Raw genomic sequence first — 18,141 nt, 5'->3', positions numbered from 1 at the left:
AGTCAATAAAAAAGAAACCATGAATAATAACCAGAATGGTAAAAAGCGTGTTGGATTCCAGATTTTCTTAAAATTCCCTTTTGATTGATATGTTTTTCTTTTTTAGGGGGCACCCCTGTTGAGGTCATGGGCTTGTTTTAAAGAAAAGGTCAAGCACAAACCTTGCCAGAAGTGCCCACCAGACAAAAATGGTGCACCCCTTGTGTGCCCCTGTTACCCCCAAAAATTGTTTTTTATCATAACGAAGGGTACAAATTCTTTTCAATATGATTTTGTACAAAACACTGTATTTTATTACATGACTGACTCGGATTTGGCTCGGTATTTGCGGCCCATTTTTTTATTTTTATTTTCATTAGTTCAATATAATGTTTTGCTTAAAAATAATAAATAGTTAATAAATAAATATATTATCTATTAAAAAATTGTGTGTTATTGCTTATATTGCAAAATTCGTTCGATTAAAATAACGGATTCCAATTTTGAATCGAGCAAAATGCGAAATCTTTTGTCACCTCCCTGTACTGTATGTGTTCTATTTCCCGAATACGCGGCTGGTTTTTCCGGGAATACGCGGCTGGCAATTTCGGGCCCAAAACCGTACCGCTACGTGTAATTTTACTTGGAGCTCTTTTGTTTTTGTGCTGAGCCGGCCGCCGGGAGAACTAACTCAAAACTGCGGAAGGTAAGGGCCTCCATGGTTATATTATTTTGAGGCAATTTATCAAGTTAAAAAACATTAGCATTTCCCCCTTTGTTCCTATGTTTGTTGCCTAACTGCTTTTTATTTAGGTCGTCTCTTTTTCTAATGTTCTTGGTGGTAGTGTAGACCCAGTAACTGGGGCGCTGTACTCCTTTTCAACAATTTTTGACTTTATCTGTCGTACGACAGATAAAGTCAAAAATTGTTGAAAAGGAGTACAGCGCCCCAGTTACTGGGTCTAGTGGTAGTGGTGGTTCTCAGAATTTTTAATAAGCATTGTTTATTATGTTTAAAGGAACACGTTGCCTTGGATCGGACGAGTTGGTCTATAAAAAGCGTTTGAAACCGTTTGTTATGAAATGTATGTGGTTAGAAAGATGTTTTAAAAGTAGAATATAATGATCCACACAAGTATCACTCAAAATTGCACGGTTTTCTTTTTACGTTGCGAACTATCACGGTCGGCCATTTATAAAAAAATTATTTTATGGGAGTCAACATTTTGACTCCCATAAATGGATGACCGTGTTATTGGACGAGGTAAAAAGAAAACCACGCAATTTCGAGGCAAATGTGTGTAGATTATTGTACTCTACTTTTTAAACATCTTTCCAACCATATGCATTTTATAACAATTAAAACGGTCACAAAACGCTTTTCAAAGACCAACTCGACCGATCCAAGGCAACGTGTTCCTTTAAGTTATTTTTTATTGCCACTTGAACTTAATTCTCCTTTCTCATCTCCCCTCAGCATGTTCAGCAGGTTGTCTATTTCTTGAATGTTCTTATATAATTTTAAACATTGACCATTGTGTTGTATTTTGTTATTGTTACTTCATAATTCATAGCATGATAGGTTTGCTTTAGTATTTAGTGTTCTGTGTGTAATTATGCCCTAATTTAAATAAGACCCAGTTACGGGGCGCTAGTAGTAGTAGTACTATTTAGTGTAGTAGATATCCTTCCTTTTTTCATAATTTTGACATTATCGGTCATAATAATTTGTAATGTGGTTTTTTAATTTTCATGGTTTACTTTTTTATTGTCAGTGTCATGCACCTTTGAACAGCGTTGTCTGAAATTGGCGCATAATAATTTAAACTAATAGTATTTATTATTCATATCATATAGGGCCCTAACCTAATAAAATAATTAAAGTACTGCAAATGTGTTTTATAAACACTTTTACTGTAGCAGAAAAATTTGCTAAGGTGCAAGCATTTTCTCCACCAAGGGGTAAATGGGTACCTGTGAGGGCAGAGATGGTTCTTGTGATTGGTTTAGCCGAGTAGCACATATATTGCGCACAGGCTGTATACTCCCCAGGGAGCAGAGATGGTTTAAGGAATGATTTAAGGCCCAGTGGTAATAATGGCGGAAGTGCTTTGAGACACCCCTCGGGCGTGAAAAGTGCTAAATAAAAACGATCTATTATTTACTATTAATATTATTCACAGGTTAGCAGAAAAACTAGGCGGCCATATTGCGTGTTTACAATGGATTCTCTATGGATTTGCATTGTGGCGTCATTTATTTTTATGCAGTAAGCCCTTTTGTGTGCTTATAATTAGCATCGCTATAAAATGGAAATCGCACAGTAATCACGAAATCGACCACTGATCAAGCAGCTCTATGAAATTGGGCCCTGGTAAATGTCTATACTGGGAATCTGGAATAATAGCTCTTGGTCACGTTCCTTTTAATCTTGAGGGTAAAACTAATGATTATCACACCAAGTAAAGGTCCAAATTTATTATTAGGTCTTAGGATCATTCATTTTGACATTTCTAAATACAATAAAATTATCTGGTTTTTTTTTAGTTGAAGAGCAATTTCAAAGATGGCATCTTTAAAAATGGTGCTGAGTGCTGGGATGCTTTCGTTCATCCTCATCTCCTGCCTTGTTGTTGTTGAGGCTGGTGACAAGCCCAAGAAGCTCCAGATCGGCGTCAAGAAGAAGGTGGAGAACTGTGACCGGAGATCCAAAGCTGGTGATTCCTTGCATATGCATTACACAGTAAGAAAGAAACAAAATCATCATCTAGATCTTAAAGGAACACGTTGCCTTGCATCGGACGAGTTGGTCTATAAAAAAGCATTTGTAACCGTTTGTTATGAAATGCATATGGGTAGAAAGATAATTTAAAAGTAGAATACAATGATCCACACAAGTTTGCCTCGAAATGGTTTTCCTTTTACTGTGCGAACAAACACGGTCGGCAATTTATGGGAGTCAAAATTTGACTCCCATAAATGGCCGACCGTGTTAGTCGACGAGGTAAAAGGAAAACCGTGCAATTTCGAGGCATGTTTGTGTGGATCACTGTATTCTACTTTTACAGCATCTTTCTACCCATATGCATATTATAACAAACGCTTTTCAAAGACCAACTCGACCGATCCAAGGCAACGTGTTCCTTTAACTTGTGGATGAATATCCCACTTATGGTAATCATGCACCTTTTTTGTCTATATAAGGTTTTTATTTCAATTTTGCTTTTTAAATTTAAAGGTAGTGGATAGCCCTAGTAGTGGACACTATTGGTAATTACTCAAAATAATTATTATCATAAAACCTTACTTGATTATGAGTACTATGGAGAGGTTGTTAGTATAAAACATTGTGAGAAACGGCTCCCTCTGAAGTGACGTAGTTTTCGAGAAAAGTAATTTTCCACAAACTTGATTTTGAGACCTCAAGTTGAGAATTTGAGGTCTCGAAATCAAGCATCTAAAAGCACACATATTCGTGTGACAAGTGTGTTTTTTCTTTCATTATTATCTCGCAACTTTGACGACCGATTGAGCTCAAATTTTCACAGGTTTGTTATTTTATGCATATGTTGAGATACACCAACTGTGAAGGCTAGTCTTTGACAATTACCGATAGTGTCCAGTGTCTATAACTGGTGTACTTTTCTTATACTTTTCTTTTGTAATTTCTAATATGCCATTTTTAGTTACTGTAATGTGCCCTTGAACAGACTGTTGCTGGAGAGAGTACAATATAAATTCAAAACATTGTTTTATAGAAAGGTCCTGCTGATACACCACATTGATACATATGCATCTGAGGTTTTGACTATTATGAGCTGAACCATTCACCCTTGGTGGACTTAAGTTGATTTAGAGCCCACCATTAAAACTGGTCTAGCTACAGCACCGGTGGCTTGTTTTGTATTTTGCGTTGACATCATATGGGTGCTGTAGAGATTTGGACTCGTTGGTGTTTCTCAGCTGAACTTGTAAAATCCAGTTGGAAGTTTTTCAGGTTCTGATGTTTGAGGTTTATTTTGAGTAATTACGAAGCCATCAGCCCTACTTTGTTTTCTAATTGATCTTGACTTTCTTTGTTTTGCGGGGTTTCAAATATATTGTTCTTTGTTTCATTCCAGGGCACACTACAAGATGGTACCGAGTTTGACAGCAGCATTCCAAGGGGAAGTCCATTTGTTTTTACTCTTGGCGCAGGCCAGGTGATCAAAGGCTGGGACCAGGGCCTACTCAAGTGAGTATTCAGTAGCTTTAGGTCTTAGACCATAGTGGCTGCAAGCGGCTTCAACCAAAATGCCCAGAGAGGCTGCAAACAGCCGCAAAATTTGAAGAAATTTTGCACAAATAAGAGGGTCAACAAAAAGGTATTGGACCGAATTGACAGTTTCCATTGTTTCCTGTGTAAACACATAATCTACAATGCTAAAACAAAACCATGTATTTCTGATTCTTTTGAATTTTCTTGACATTTTTCCTGAAAGTAACGGTGCAAAATATTAACAAGATTAGCAATGTCTGGGCTGGGCATATGGTGATGATTATACAGAAATGAGTGGTCTCTAAATGGTTAATTGGTTTGGTGACACGGTGACACCTGTTGGCAAGGTACTTCAATTTATTTTCCTTGGTAATAAGAAAGTGCATCAGTGTCTTATTTGTAAAAGGTACTGTACTTCTATTCACAGTGTTGCTTAACATCAGCACAGAATCAGCCCTCTCACAGTTGTATATAAACGTTCGCCGCAACTCACAGTATTTTAAATCAGGATGTTGTGGTTCTTCCATTGTTTTTTAAAATTATTATTATGTATTTGGCCAGTGAAACAAAAGAACAACATGCAGTAAAAATAACATCAAACTGTTATTATAATTGGGTATGCAAGAAACTTAGCCAATGAAAGCACCCACGTGTGGGTGGTCAAAGATTTGATCAATTTGAAAAGGGTCTCCTGGTTTGTGAAACCTTTTGAGAACGTTTGTTTATCACAGCATCATAGGAATTCATAGCCTATAGAATTCAAAAGACCGCCGCTGTATAAAAACCCACCCGTATTCACTGTGCTTAACATCGCACGACACGATGCCCCCGTACACTATCCGCATGCGTCGGCCGTCAGGCCGACAGCCTTGTAGGGTCTGTGTTGAAGCCACTGACCTCATTACTATAATAAGCGAAGAGTTCCCACGGTCAGCTCATTACCATAATGCCTGCGAAAGATGAGACATGTTTACATCACACACCACCACCACGGACGCATGATAGGGTCCAAAGGTCGTGATAAGGGAAGTGCGTGATTGGACGTCAAAATGAATAATTCATTTGCCTCACATCCTGTGTTGTCTGATAGGTCTGACGAAAGATATACATATTCATGGCTGCATACTAGCATATCCGAGAGCCCCCCCATTTTTTTCCACTTGTGGAAACTTTTCAATCCAACACATTAAACCCGGAAAATACAGACCCGACAAGGCTGTCGGCCTGACGGCCTCCGCGTGCGGTTAGTGGTACGAGAGCGGATGACTTATGTGCACAGTAGTCGTACGATGTGACAGTGTGTATACGGGTGGGTCATGCGGTGTGATCGCACGCACAGGGTATACGGGTGGGTTTACAGCGGCGTCTTTTCGGAGCGAATAATGCGACTGCCTTGAGCAAGGCTAAGGAATTCACTGTATTCATTGTATTCACACTATGACTATTATACTTGTTCATTACATAATTTTCAGCATGTGTGTTGGAGAAAAGAGAAAACTAGTTATCCCATCTGATCTAGGATATGGAGACCGGGGATCACCTCCCAAAATCCCAGGTGAGTGCCCCTCCCCCCCCCCCCTTAATCTGTTTTGAGGTTAACTAGACAAACATATTTATGATTTTCTTTTAAAGGCACTGGACATGTTTGGTAATTGTCAAAGACCAGCATTCTCACGTGGTGTATCCCAACATATGCATTAAGTAAGCTGTGAAAATTGGGCCCAATTGGTCATCAAAGTTACAAGAGAGTATTAAAAAGAAAAAATACTCTTGTTGCCCAAGTTTTTGTGCTTTCAGATGCCTTAAAAAGCTTCAGGCCTGAAGTTTTCCTCAGATTCAAATATTTTAGTGAGAAATTACCTTTCTCTCAAAAACTATGATACTTCAGAAGGAGCCTTTTCTCACAATGTATTATACTGCCAACAGCTCTCAGTTGCTCGATAGTAAGTTTTTAGGCTTATACTTATTTTGAGTAATTACCAAACGTGTCCAGTGCCTTTCACATGAATGTTTACTTTGTGTAAAGTTAATAAAAATACTATCCTGTATTATTTTTTCAAGGGGGTGCTACTCTTGTCTTCGAAGTAGAGCTGATGAAAATTGACAGGAAGAAGGAGCTATAACCAGTCCCCAGCTGAGCTTAAAATCAGGCCTTATTTCTTAATACTCAAAACTAGAAGCATTGATAGCATTAGTGTAATGATTCGAAAGGGTTTTTCTATTTGATTCCTCTTGCTTCCTGTATCATCTGCAAGTAACAGGCATGCACCTTTTCATTCAAAAAAAGTGCCATAGAAAACACTAAAAAGGTTAATTGTGATCGACCATTTCCTCTCTCTTTTTTTTTGCAATTAGAAAGTTGCATGTCTGAAGTAAGCCGACAGACACGGATTTGTTCTCATACTCTCAACATCAACTCAAAACTTGGTTGTGCCTTATTTGAGAGTCATTGTAACCGTGTGTTATAATGGTGTAGTGTACATTTTAGGCGATACAACTCTTAACTCACACGCTATATTTTGACATGCAATTTAACTCCCAAAATGGTGAGCATGGCAGACAGAAGCAGAGTGTAATGTTGATGCAAGGGGTGAAGGGAAAGCACTGATGCTCAGTCAATGACTTTCAGATGCTATATAGCAGAGGTACAAATTCATTTTGCACACTATTTTTTGGAATAATGGAATTGTTTAGTAAATTAGGTTCTATTTGTGACTCCAACAGTCTCACAATGAGGCAGTTTCATTAAGAGATAAACAAAGACATTGATATTAGATGGAGTTCTTTATAAGGAGAGAAGAAACAAAAGGGTTCTGTTTTACATTATTTTTGTCACCTTATCTCGATTGGAAGCAGTTACAGCTCAACAACGGTTTACATTCTGCATTCATTATTGGTAATGCATCAAGGATATTGTCCAATTGTAGCAATAATATTATTATGAGATCAGTCTTTGTATTGAATAAATATTGGAAGAGACTAAATTGATTTGGTCTTAGATCTTTAGACTTGAGTTCTGTCTTTCTCTACGATGCGAATTGTTTGTATTGTCTCACTTTTAATATTATTGATTTATATTCATCAACGATTCTCAAGTTTGATAAAAGAGTATTAAAACTACTACCTTTTTTCGTAAAAAAAAATGAAGGCCAATAGAAAGAAACCAGAATGGTAAAAGGCCTGTTGGATTCCAGATTTTCTCAAATTAATTCCCTTCTGATTGATTTTTTTTTAGGGGGCACCCCGATTAGGTCGTTGGCTTATTTTGAAGAAAAGGTTAAGCACAAACCTTGCCAGAAGTGCCCACTAGACAAAAATGGTGCACCCCTTGTGTGCCCCTGTTACCCTAGCTACGCTGCTGTCCAATTCTAAGGAATAGGTCGACAAAAACTTGAAAATGTCACTGCCTCTAAAACATGGATAACAGTTTCCGATTGTGTAAAATATTTATTTTGATCATCTGAAACCTTCATTGTTTTTATGTAATTATAAAAACCACAAAATATATATATATATACTCTTTACTATTGGTCCAGTAACCCATCCTTTCATTCTAAACATTCATTCTAAACATCCTTTGTCCTCGCCACTTCACTCCTATTGGTTCATAGCCACCAATATTGTCTCTGAAATAGAAACTTTGATTGGCTGTTATTTTCCCGCTTCTTTCTGGATCCTTTCCTTAATCCCTTTCCCCCTCTTTTTTTCTATAAATGGATACGTATTTGTTTGTACTTGTTTTATGCCTCTGAAGAAGGTCCGGATTGGATCGAAAGCTAAGGCCATCTACCCTATTCATTATATATACTCTCGCACAAATGTTTTAGGCTGGGTAGGGGTAATTTCTATGGGATTTAATCTCTATAAACCCAAAATAAAAAGGTTCAAACAAACAGGTTTTTAATCTCTGCGCTAACGCGCTATGTAAACCCTACAACATAAAAGGTCTGGCAATTAACCAGAAACAAATTGTTGGTTTCATACTGAAGGCCCCCTTTGATTACCAATCCCACACACAATTTCCATTTGAACCACTGTCAAAGTCGAGTAACGGCAGTGGATTGAAGTGCCCCCAAATCACCGTTGTTCATTATGACTGTCGATGCAGGTACATGAATGAAAAAAAATCCTTTTCGCAACATAAATTTGTTTTTTTGGTGTTTCCTTGAAAAAAGTTTACTTTGAGTTCATGAATAGCAATCTTTTCACATTAAACTTAATGTACATAATGTACATGATGACGTGTAAAAAAAGAGAGCAGAAAACTTGGATGTGCAGATGAACTCGGCACACACTGGCATGTGACACATACCGGCTGAGTGCACAGCTGCACTCCAGTGCTGGCAATTTAGTTCATTTATTCTCTCCTTGGTTGAGTCCCACTCCAGTCAATCATCCTTTTGTTGTCACTTTTCTCAATTCATCAGCCAATAACAAACTGCTTCTCCTAATGTTTCTTCGTTTGCAGATTTTGTTGAGCCATTATCCCTCGATACGCTATGAGCATCAGAACTGTCGAACCCCCTGAGAAAAAACATCATGGGAGCAAAGGCAGAGAAGTTCATTAATTGTCACTCTTTGAGAATGAAATTACAAAATCTGATCTCAAACTTCCATATGGGGTATTCAATGTTTTGGGGGGAAAGTGTGGGGAGAAATTTAAAATTCAGCGGTGTCTTTAGTCTGAAGCGATATCTGTAGCTACCAATTTGAACACAGCCTAACTGTGTTGTGCTATTTGTCATGAGTGCTATTAAATCAATTCTGTCTGTCTGTCTGTCTGTCTGTCTGTCTGCCTTTGTCTTATGATCTCCCATCAATGAAACTCCGCAAACTCCCACAACGGATACATGCCTAAACACCAAGCTGGCAACAGCCAGTCTCTCTAATATAAACATTGGTTAACCATCTATGATTATCTGTATCTGTATAGTTGAGCCGGCAAAAAAATTTCTAAAGACACATCACACCAGCTTTGCGCATTGTGTGGATGGGATGGTTTAATTTTTGAAGTGCTTTGTGAGAGTGTCCTTGAAGATATCTAATGAGTTGCTAGTAATCATACTACCGGTGTGGCGGTTTCAGTCTTCCGCCGTGTTCAGTGTTCCGGGACTCAGTACAGCATATAACAATTGACTGCTTTCGCTTGCTGTGCGCAGGCGTCGCATGACGTAATGTTACCGTATTTTGTCATTCGGAAAACTGAACACGGCGGAAAGTTGAAACCGCCACACCGGGTCAAGCATTCCAGTCCTTGATGGTGGCCGGAAAACAATTTCTTGATTTGTACCAATTGGTACAAATCAAGAAATTGTGATTCAGTAACTAGACAACAAAACTTGTTTCAGTCACAGTGATTAGCTTGGTAGGATTCGAACACACAGCCTTGCGGCTGCAAATCCTGCAGTCTAACCACTGGCCCACGCACGGTGCGGGAGATCAATTTAATACTTAAGATATCATTGTATGGGCTTAGCTGTAACATTTTAGTGAATGTTCAACCTTTTCAAAGGGCCGGCCTCTTCCCAGTGCCTCAACATAGATTGACAAGAGAAAGAAGAGAATGAAAACTGCTAGAGAAGGGCTTCACCAAACAAAGATTGATTGAATACTTGATGACGAGCTGTTTCCTGAAACTCAAAATTACATACCTGCCACAATAAGTGGGGATATGACTCCAGCTGAAAGTTCTACTGTTTTGAATATCAATAACTCTGAAGCAAAATAAGCGAAGGCTAGCACGAAGGAATACGTTGTGGCAATGTACAACCTGTGAGTAGGATGGTAGGAGATCATACAGTATTAATCTAAAGTACATGTAAATGTATAAGAAATGAAAAAGGCAGATAAAAAATAGTTTGTCCAAATTCAGAATTAGAGGGATCAAAAGATACAATGACACTCCTTGTCAAAGGAGGCAACTTTTGCAGGCAACTTGGAGGCAACCAACTACAGTGCATGATACAAAACTACTTTGGTAGCAAATGAGTCCTTTTTGCACATTGTCTTTTCATCCACAAGAAAAATAGGTGAACAATGAAATGTGAATGGCCTTTCTTTCTTCTTGAAAATTGCCTGGAACCGGTTGCCTGTAAATTGCCTCATGTGACATATGACCCTAACAATCATTTTGCAACAACCACGGAACAGAATACTTCAGTGTTTTGGTTGACAAGTTACAAAAGTCATGTGCGACACCACAGAGCTCAAATTGGTGAATATCCTGGCCTACAATAGCCTTGTCCAAGGCTCTTTACACAAGCACCGGCCTGCTCTGAATTCACAAACTGCATAGATACTATACTGCACGGAACACAACAGCACTTGATACGGTGGGGTCGAAGCATGGCTTTCTGAGGTATCAACGAGGTTACAACGAGGTCTAAGCAAACTCGTTATACGAGGTACAACAACCTCGAAAAACTATGCTTTGACCCCATGGTATCAAGTACTGTTATGTACCGTGTAGTATAGTTTCTATGCAGTTCGTGAATTCAGAGAGAGCAGTGGCTGGTGCTTGCGTAAAGAGCCTTGGACAAGGCTAGGCCTACAGTAGCTAGTCAAGGAAGCAGTTATAGGCCGTTTCAAACCTTTTGAGTCGACACCTTTAGTCGTGCAAAAGTCTGTTAACTTAAAAATGTAAAAAGAATTACACCAAAGTAACAAAGAGTTTTCTGTATTAACATAGCATAACAATAACCAGCTCCACCCCCTTTGTCTCCCTATTCATTGTCTACCCCTTGTTTTTCTGTGTACTTTCCTCCCTCCTTCCCTCTCTATATGTATTTCCACTTTGACTGTTTCTGCTTACACCTGTTCCAGAGATCCTCTGCTAGAGTCGAAATCGTCAAGCCCATTTTTTTGCAACATAACACACTATATTAAACTTACGGTTTACTGGTGATAAACACAGCACAGAGAATCCTCACTACACCGGCCAGACAAGTCCAAGTTCCAAACAGTCTACCAAGGGCTGGAGTCACTGGATTAACACATTTCAAAAATAACATTACAATTAAATACCAAAAAATATTTTCTAAATTTTGTACATTTAGTTCTCTATTAAATTCTCTAGTATTGTGACCCCTTGTAAGAAGATATTCTATTGGGTTAGAAAGAAAGACGGCTCTATGAAATAGTGATTTTTTTTCGTTATTTGACGTTGTTTTATTTAATGACGACAAGAGTGTAACCTGGTCTTCACTGTGTGGTAATGATCTTGCTTGTGGCTGGTTGGGCCCGGTCCATTAACAGCTGCCAGCCACCAACCTGTTAGGCATCATTACCACTCAGTGAAGACCAGGTCATTGCTGGTCACTGAATAATGGACCTCATTTTGGATCGGTCCGATAACAGCGGCCAGCCACCAGCCCTGTCATTACCACTCATTGAAGACCGGCTCATTGATGACAGGCCGCTGAATAATGGACCTCATTTTGGATCGGTCCGATAACAGCGGCCAGCCACCAGCCCTGTCATTACCACTCATTGAAGACCGGCTCATTGATGACAGGCCGCTGAATAATGGACCTCATTTTCGGATCGGTCCAATAACAGCGGCCAGCCACCAGCCCTGTGGTGACTGACCGCTGTTAATGTACCTCATTTTCAACTCAGTCCATTAACAGCGGCCAGCCAGCAACCCAGTGAAGGAAGAGTCATTACACAGCAGATTAAGCATTTTTGTTAGCAAGTGGCCTTAACCGTCCATTGTTTTTACCTGAGTCCTTGTCCAAAGTGTAAATTCTTTCTGCTAGGAAGGAGCTATCAATGAAGCTTTGCAATGATGTGACTATGGCTGTGAGACCCACAATGCCGACCCAAACACGAACAAGGCTCTTCATCTTCAACAATGGCGAGGAGTCAAAGTTTAGACTAACACTACAGTAGAAGGTTTTTCAAGCACAAAACCTGTTTTAGAGTAAGATTAATATTTCTAGTAACAATTAGCTCAGTACTAAACTAGTAAATCAAAATGCCCAATAAATTGAAACTACATATCATGCACACTGTCGCCCATTTACTAGTTTAAAGTTGCTGGTGGTTGGATAAAGCGATACAGCACCTCCATGGTACCAGCTAGTTGCGCTAACTTAACCCTCCTCCCGACGGCGAACCTCTGGCTAGGTACCAGCATGATTGGGCTGTGTTTTTTGTAACACAAATCATATCAAACTATTTAGCATCTATCATAGCCCGTTAGAGAGCATGGAGGTAGAACTAGAAGAGCAAGCAAGTCTATACAAGTTTGAGTCTCAATAATTAGTATATTGCATTGGTGCCAGCATTGTTATTTGGTAACATATCAAAAGGGGTACCGGTCAACTCGGTCCCAAGTCAACTCGGTCCCAAGTCAACTCGGTCCCAAGACAGGGAAGCTTGCACCAAGTTGACTGGGACCGAGTTGACTTGGGACCGAGTTGACTTGGGACCGAGTTGACTTGGGACCGAGTTGACTTGGGACCGAGTTGACTTGGGACCAAGTTGACTTGGGACCGAGTTAACTTGGGACCGAGTTAACTTGGGACCGAGTTGACTTGGGACCGAGTTGACTTGGGACCGAGTTGACTTGGGACTGAGCTGACTTGGGACCGAGTTGACTGGGACCGAGTTGACTCATAAGCATCAAAAGTACTGTACACAAACAAGCAAGATTTAATAAATTATCATCAAGCCAACTTAAGGTAGAAATCCTACCTCCATGGTTTGATTGGTGGTAACAATAACTGTGAACAGGGTGACAATATTCTGATTTGGCACGGTCCATCCACCACACCCTACTCAAGTTATATTTTACTGGGAATCCTTGCACTGTAATTAATACCATGGAGCTCTCCATGGTTACTTGGTAATTAAATACCATTTGATTCTGACTTTGGGCTGAGGTGAACACGATGCAATGCATTGCATGTTCATCGTCTATAATAATTAAAGGTCTATGCATGGCATGGGGCAAGTTTCTCAATGTAGGGTCCAAGCTGCGTGTACTACCCAACATACCGACCCCAAAACTCCCCAAAACAGGGCTGACAACTGACAAAGTGTTGGCCTACTTACTTTTTCGGTGGCTGGTGGTCCTGTCCCAGGGTACTTCAATCGTCTAGTGCGCCTGTAAATTTGGGGGTGTGTCCGGAGCCGGCTTTAGTCTTGGTTCAACACCCTCCCATTATTTATACCCGGTCTATTATTGCCACTATTTGAGGGCGCTCTCACTGTAACACGGCTCTGAACAGACCGCTCAGAGCCGTATATAAACATAACTTATACACATAATTTTCAAAAATATAAGTGATGCTATATCACAAAAAACAACAGCGATGGAACTTAACCGCAGGAGTTAAGATAATAAAAAACAATAGCGTCTTGAACCAAGCCTAGTCGGGCTCTTGTTTACATGCTCCCTCTCACACGTGCGCAGAGTCTGAGTTGAGTTGCATGGCTGGCGCCACCAACGACGGGATAAGGTATTTGGTTGGTTGGCTTGCACTTGGAAACGGCTCCGCCCTCAGATTTAATATTATTTTTTAAAACACCGTACCGATTGACACGCGCCCAACCACACCCCAATACAAATACACGTGTATGTACTTTGAAGTCAGATATTCATTTTAACCCAAACTTACTTTCTTTCAGATCTTGCATGTGGCAGGAGATTTTGAGTCCGCCCCCCCCCCACCTGCCCGGATTTTCTGCCCCCATCCCCATAAGGCGTACTGTGTACAAACTACTTCTGTTGAACCATCCTCATCCAGCCCATAATAATTTCACAATATAGGGGGGGGGGCAGAATCTCTGGAGGACATAATTCCCCGGACACCCAAAACCTTAACAAAGTCTGTTACTCCATTGGAACGGGGAAACAAAAGTCCATCATGTTGTAAACAAAAATCCATTTTGCTCTTTCCATCGTTTATAGGCAGTGGACACTATTGGTAATTACTCAAAATATCAATTAGCGTAAAACCTCACTTGGTAACGAGTAATGGGGAGAGGTTGACAGTATAAAACATTGTGAAGAACGGCTCCCTCGGAAGTGACATAGTTTTCGAGAAAGAAGTAATTTTCCACGAATTTGATTTCGAGACCTCAGACTTAGAATTTGAGGTCTCGAAATCAACCATCTAAAAGCACACTTACTTTGTGTGACAAGGCTGTTTTTTCTTTCATTATTATCTCGCAACTTCGACTACAAATGAGCTCAAATTTTCACAGGTTTGTTTTTGTATGCATAGGCCCCAGGTTGAGACACACCAAGTGAGAAGACTGGTCTTTGACAATTACCAATAGTGTCCAGTGTCTTTAATAGTTGCTATAATTCCTCTCGAAGTGTATTTTTTAGTCTTAAAAATAGTTATTCACGAATTAATTTGTGACTGCATTAATCTGCGCAATCTGGTCAGACCAGCGAGGAGGGGGGGGGGGGGCTGAGAGCAAAGGAGAGTACACTACGTACTCAATATTACCTATTGGGCCTACTAAAATGGTTTGCAATCAACATACATACTAATTTATGGGGTTTAACAGAGACGGTCATTCGTTCATTTATCGATTCATTACAGGTTCGTTTATTCATTACCAATAATATGGCAGCCTTGTGCTGAATTGCATCATGGCGTACATCGAGTCATTTAGATCATCAGGATAGCTATAAACACAGTCAAGAATAGTAATGTGCACAAGACACAAATGAAGCAACGTCTGCTACCCCCACCCCCCCCCCCCCCACAAAACCAACAAACATCCCTACACTCCAACAAACACCCACCCAAACAAACAAACAAACAAACAAACAAACAAACAAACAAACAAACAAACAAACAAACAAATAAACAAACAAACAAACAAACAAACAAACAAACAAACAAACAAACAAACAAACAAACAAACAAACAAACAAACAAACAAGCAAACAAACAAACAAACAAACAAACAAACAAACAAAAAAAAAAAAAAAAAAACATAACAAAATACTATCTACCCACAAATATTTTTAAAAACAGTTACTACATATAATGGAAAAAATAATGTACCATGCGACAGACAAATACAAATAAACAGTAACAAACAATACGAAAAAACAGTAAATCATTTTGAGAGTGTGATAGCAATAATAGTTATACGGAATGATGGCACTCATCCTGAAATTCTGCTGATAGTTTTGCAGTGTATTTTACACGCAAACTTTATTCATGCACTGCATGCATCAGGATAGTCTTGAAATCAAGTCGATAATTTGCTTAAAAGCGCGGTGTGGTCACGGGGACGGTACACCCATCCTCGATCCCAGTATGGGTTTGCGTGTGTGTGTGAGTATAGCAGCAGGAACACAAGAGACATTCTTTTCAAAAAGTGTACTATACTGCCCCAAAGAAATTTATGTGAACATTGAAAATGTGATTTCATATACAACAAAATAAATATAAAACAAATGTAATAGTAAGGGTGAAAAAAAGTCATATATGGGAGAAGTATAACTCCTCCCTAGAGAAGAAAACACCAAACAATTATTGAGTAAGACGTAGACAGTTTATCTTATGAGATTTGAGGCATTACATGGCGAGTAATACTAATCAATACACATTATTTGATTTGCAGATTGCGGTCACACCATTGTGTATTCTTTGCCAGGTAGAGAAAGTTGTCCTGCTTTATATTCTACTACCGCGGAGTAGATTTTCGGAATTCGGGAACCTTCTCAGTTCAGGACAAGGGGTGGTTTAAGGTTTAAAACAACGACGTTTCGATCAGTCCGCTGTGAGTGTCTTCACGGTAGGCCCCTACATTTCTTTTTAGAGTCATGCGTCACACAACATTGATGAACTTTTTAACCAGATTTGAAGAGCAGAAATGCATACTGGCGGATGTAAAAATAGATGAAGTTCTTGGTTTCATGCGTAACGTAGCTTCCGAAACTCTTGCCTACGATACAGTGCCAAGTCGGGCTGTGATCTTTATCAAACTCTTTCTTGATGTAGGCTGCGATGTCCTTCTCGACGTTGAACTTTTCAAGAGCACGATCCGCGAGTTCGGTGGCGTGATCTTGTAGCTCCTGGTCCATGTCCACATTTTTTATGACAGCGGGTTGTTTATCATCGCTGATTCCCCTGGAGCGGTTCATCTTGATTGAAGATCTATCGAGAAATAAATAACAAGTAAACATTCAAATAAAAGTAAATAAATAAAAGTAAAATATTTTTGAACTTATTTCCAATCTTCATCGTAGCTGTAGGTTACTCTTCAAAACTAACATCTTGAATTATTTCATTTCTAAAGAGTGGTCGCAATTTTTAGATATCGCCTAAAATCCGGATCGAACAGTGCAGCGGGAAGAATAGTTGTATTGTATTGTATTGAATTATGTTTTATTCCAAACTGGAACACACCCCATAACCCTGGGGAGGGTAACAATATTATAAAAACAAAATACAGTGATGGAATAAGTCATACGGAAAGGAATTTAACTTAGAACAAAAACAAATAATCACACAGTTTGATTTTCTTTTAAAACAGTAAATAAAAAGATGTACTTGGCAACGCAAATAATAATAGCTTCATCGGGAGTGTCCATCAAAAACTTAAACCTGTCTTCCCTGCCAAGAGTTTCAAAGCCTTTGTAATGATCAATAGTATAAACCAACATAATATTCCTAAGGTCGTTGTATAAGGGGCAATCAAGAAGAAAATGAATTTCTGTTTCAACATCAAGGTGACAATGCAGGCAAATTCAGTGGCTTGACTCTAACCTGATATGCCTTCCCATTTCAATAAGTAGCTTGTGTGAAAGAGCATCTGAAACGGGCCAAAGAATGGCGATAAGAAGGCTTGTTAACACATTGTAAATATAACTCAAATTCAAACTGGGTTTTGAAACTACGGTATGTCCTGAGCTTATTCTTTTGACCAGTAATACCCAGGGTTACACGGTTGATGGGCTTCTCGCATTCAAATTTGTGGGCATACAATCTGTTATCCTTTTACATAACCATGCATTACTTCGAAGTGAAATGTTTCTCTAAATGCCTTATACTATATCAAAAGCTGCTGTAACCTTCCTCATCCAGCCAAAAATTTCTGTTGCAATAGGAGTCATTACCAAACGTATACCTTTCCTTTAATTTTAATATTTTGACAAGTTAAAGACCGTGGACACGATTGGTATTTGTCAAAGACTATAACTTTCACAGTTGGTGTTTCTCAACATAGGCATACAATAACAAACCTGTGAAAATTTGAGCTCAAACGGTCATCGAACTCGCGAGATAATAATGAAAGAAAAAACACCCTTGTCACACGAAGTTGTGTGCGTTTTATGGTTGATTTCGAGACCTCAAGTTCTTAAATCTGAGGTCTCGAAATCAAATTCGTGGAAATATACTTCTTTCTCGAAAACTATGGCACTTCAGAGGGAGCCGTTTCTCACAATGTTTTACACCATCAACCTCTCCCCATTACTCGTTACCAAGTAAGGTTTTATACTAATAATTATTTTGAGTAATTACAAATAGTGCGAGCAGTTAAATCGAAAACAAACACTGGAACACCTTAGCATATGGCTAATAGAATTGTGTTGTTGTCCTTATATTATGTTGTTGTTCTAAAACAATTAACATAACAAGTTCACAAAATTGACTGTCCTACTCACCGGGTTGGTTGTAGGTGACAGGACCAGAAAATGAACACTCGACTGGTATAGTATTATCTCCCTCTTTATCTGACGGAGGAAGAGGAGGTACCGGAACGTGACTGACTTCTGTAAAGACCTGTGAAGTTTGTGTCGAACTTCAGAAACGCTGACTGGGCCTGAAATCTCTTCCAACCTTTTATAAACATAACATGAAATTCCACGAGAAACAGTCACATCTCTTTGGGTCCAAGTTCCCACGGTGTTTCGGTGGCTACACTCG

General features: G+C 39.3%; 3 protein-coding genes across 4 annotated transcripts; 1 reads left to right on the top strand and 2 right to left on the bottom strand.

Moving 5' to 3' along the window:
* Nucleotides 1-547: 547 nt before the first annotated feature.
* LOC139937266 (peptidyl-prolyl cis-trans isomerase FKBP2-like) lies at nucleotides 548-7,250 on the top strand. Its single transcript, XM_071932368.1, has 5 exons — nucleotides 548-685; nucleotides 2,527-2,722; nucleotides 4,101-4,213; nucleotides 5,710-5,792; nucleotides 6,299-7,250. Exons 2-5 carry the CDS (start codon nucleotides 2,546-2,548, stop codon nucleotides 6,358-6,360), a joined length of 435 nt encoding a protein of 144 aa, XP_071788469.1. The 5' UTR covers nucleotides 548-685; nucleotides 2,527-2,545; the 3' UTR covers nucleotides 6,361-7,250.
* On the bottom strand, nucleotides 6,763-13,408 carry LOC139937274 (ergosterol biosynthetic protein 28 homolog). 2 transcript variants are annotated; one of them, XM_071932378.1, is made up of 5 exons: nucleotides 13,295-13,408; nucleotides 11,958-12,148; nucleotides 11,129-11,219; nucleotides 9,889-10,007; nucleotides 6,763-8,761 (listed from the first exon to the last, which is right to left on the bottom strand). In XM_071932378.1, the coding sequence occupies exons 2-5, from the start codon at nucleotides 12,079-12,081 to the stop codon at nucleotides 8,685-8,687; spliced, it is 411 nt and encodes a 136-aa protein (XP_071788479.1). In that variant the 5' UTR covers nucleotides 12,082-12,148; nucleotides 13,295-13,408; the 3' UTR covers nucleotides 6,763-8,684. The 2 variants fall into 2 exon arrangements, with proteins under 2 accessions (XP_071788479.1, XP_071788487.1); XM_071932386.1 differs by having other exon boundaries at nucleotides 11,958-12,118; nucleotides 13,295-13,370.
* A 1,812-nt stretch (nucleotides 13,409-15,220) lies between these two features.
* LOC139941013 (dynein light chain 1, cytoplasmic-like) lies at nucleotides 15,221-18,020 on the bottom strand. Its single transcript, XM_071937432.1, has 2 exons — nucleotides 17,880-18,020; nucleotides 15,221-16,368 (listed from the first exon to the last, which is right to left on the bottom strand). The coding sequence occupies exon 2, from the start codon at nucleotides 16,353-16,355 to the stop codon at nucleotides 16,062-16,064; it is 294 nt and encodes a 97-aa protein (XP_071793533.1). The 5' UTR covers nucleotides 16,356-16,368; nucleotides 17,880-18,020; the 3' UTR covers nucleotides 15,221-16,061.
* Between the last annotated feature and the right edge of the window lie 121 nt (nucleotides 18,021-18,141).

Source organism: Asterias amurensis, chromosome 1 (genome assembly GCF_032118995.1).
Source record: "Asterias amurensis chromosome 1, ASM3211899v1".
Taxonomy (NCBI): domain Eukaryota; kingdom Metazoa; phylum Echinodermata; class Asteroidea; order Forcipulatida; family Asteriidae; genus Asterias; species Asterias amurensis.
This window is presented reverse-complemented; position numbering and strand designations above follow the sequence as displayed.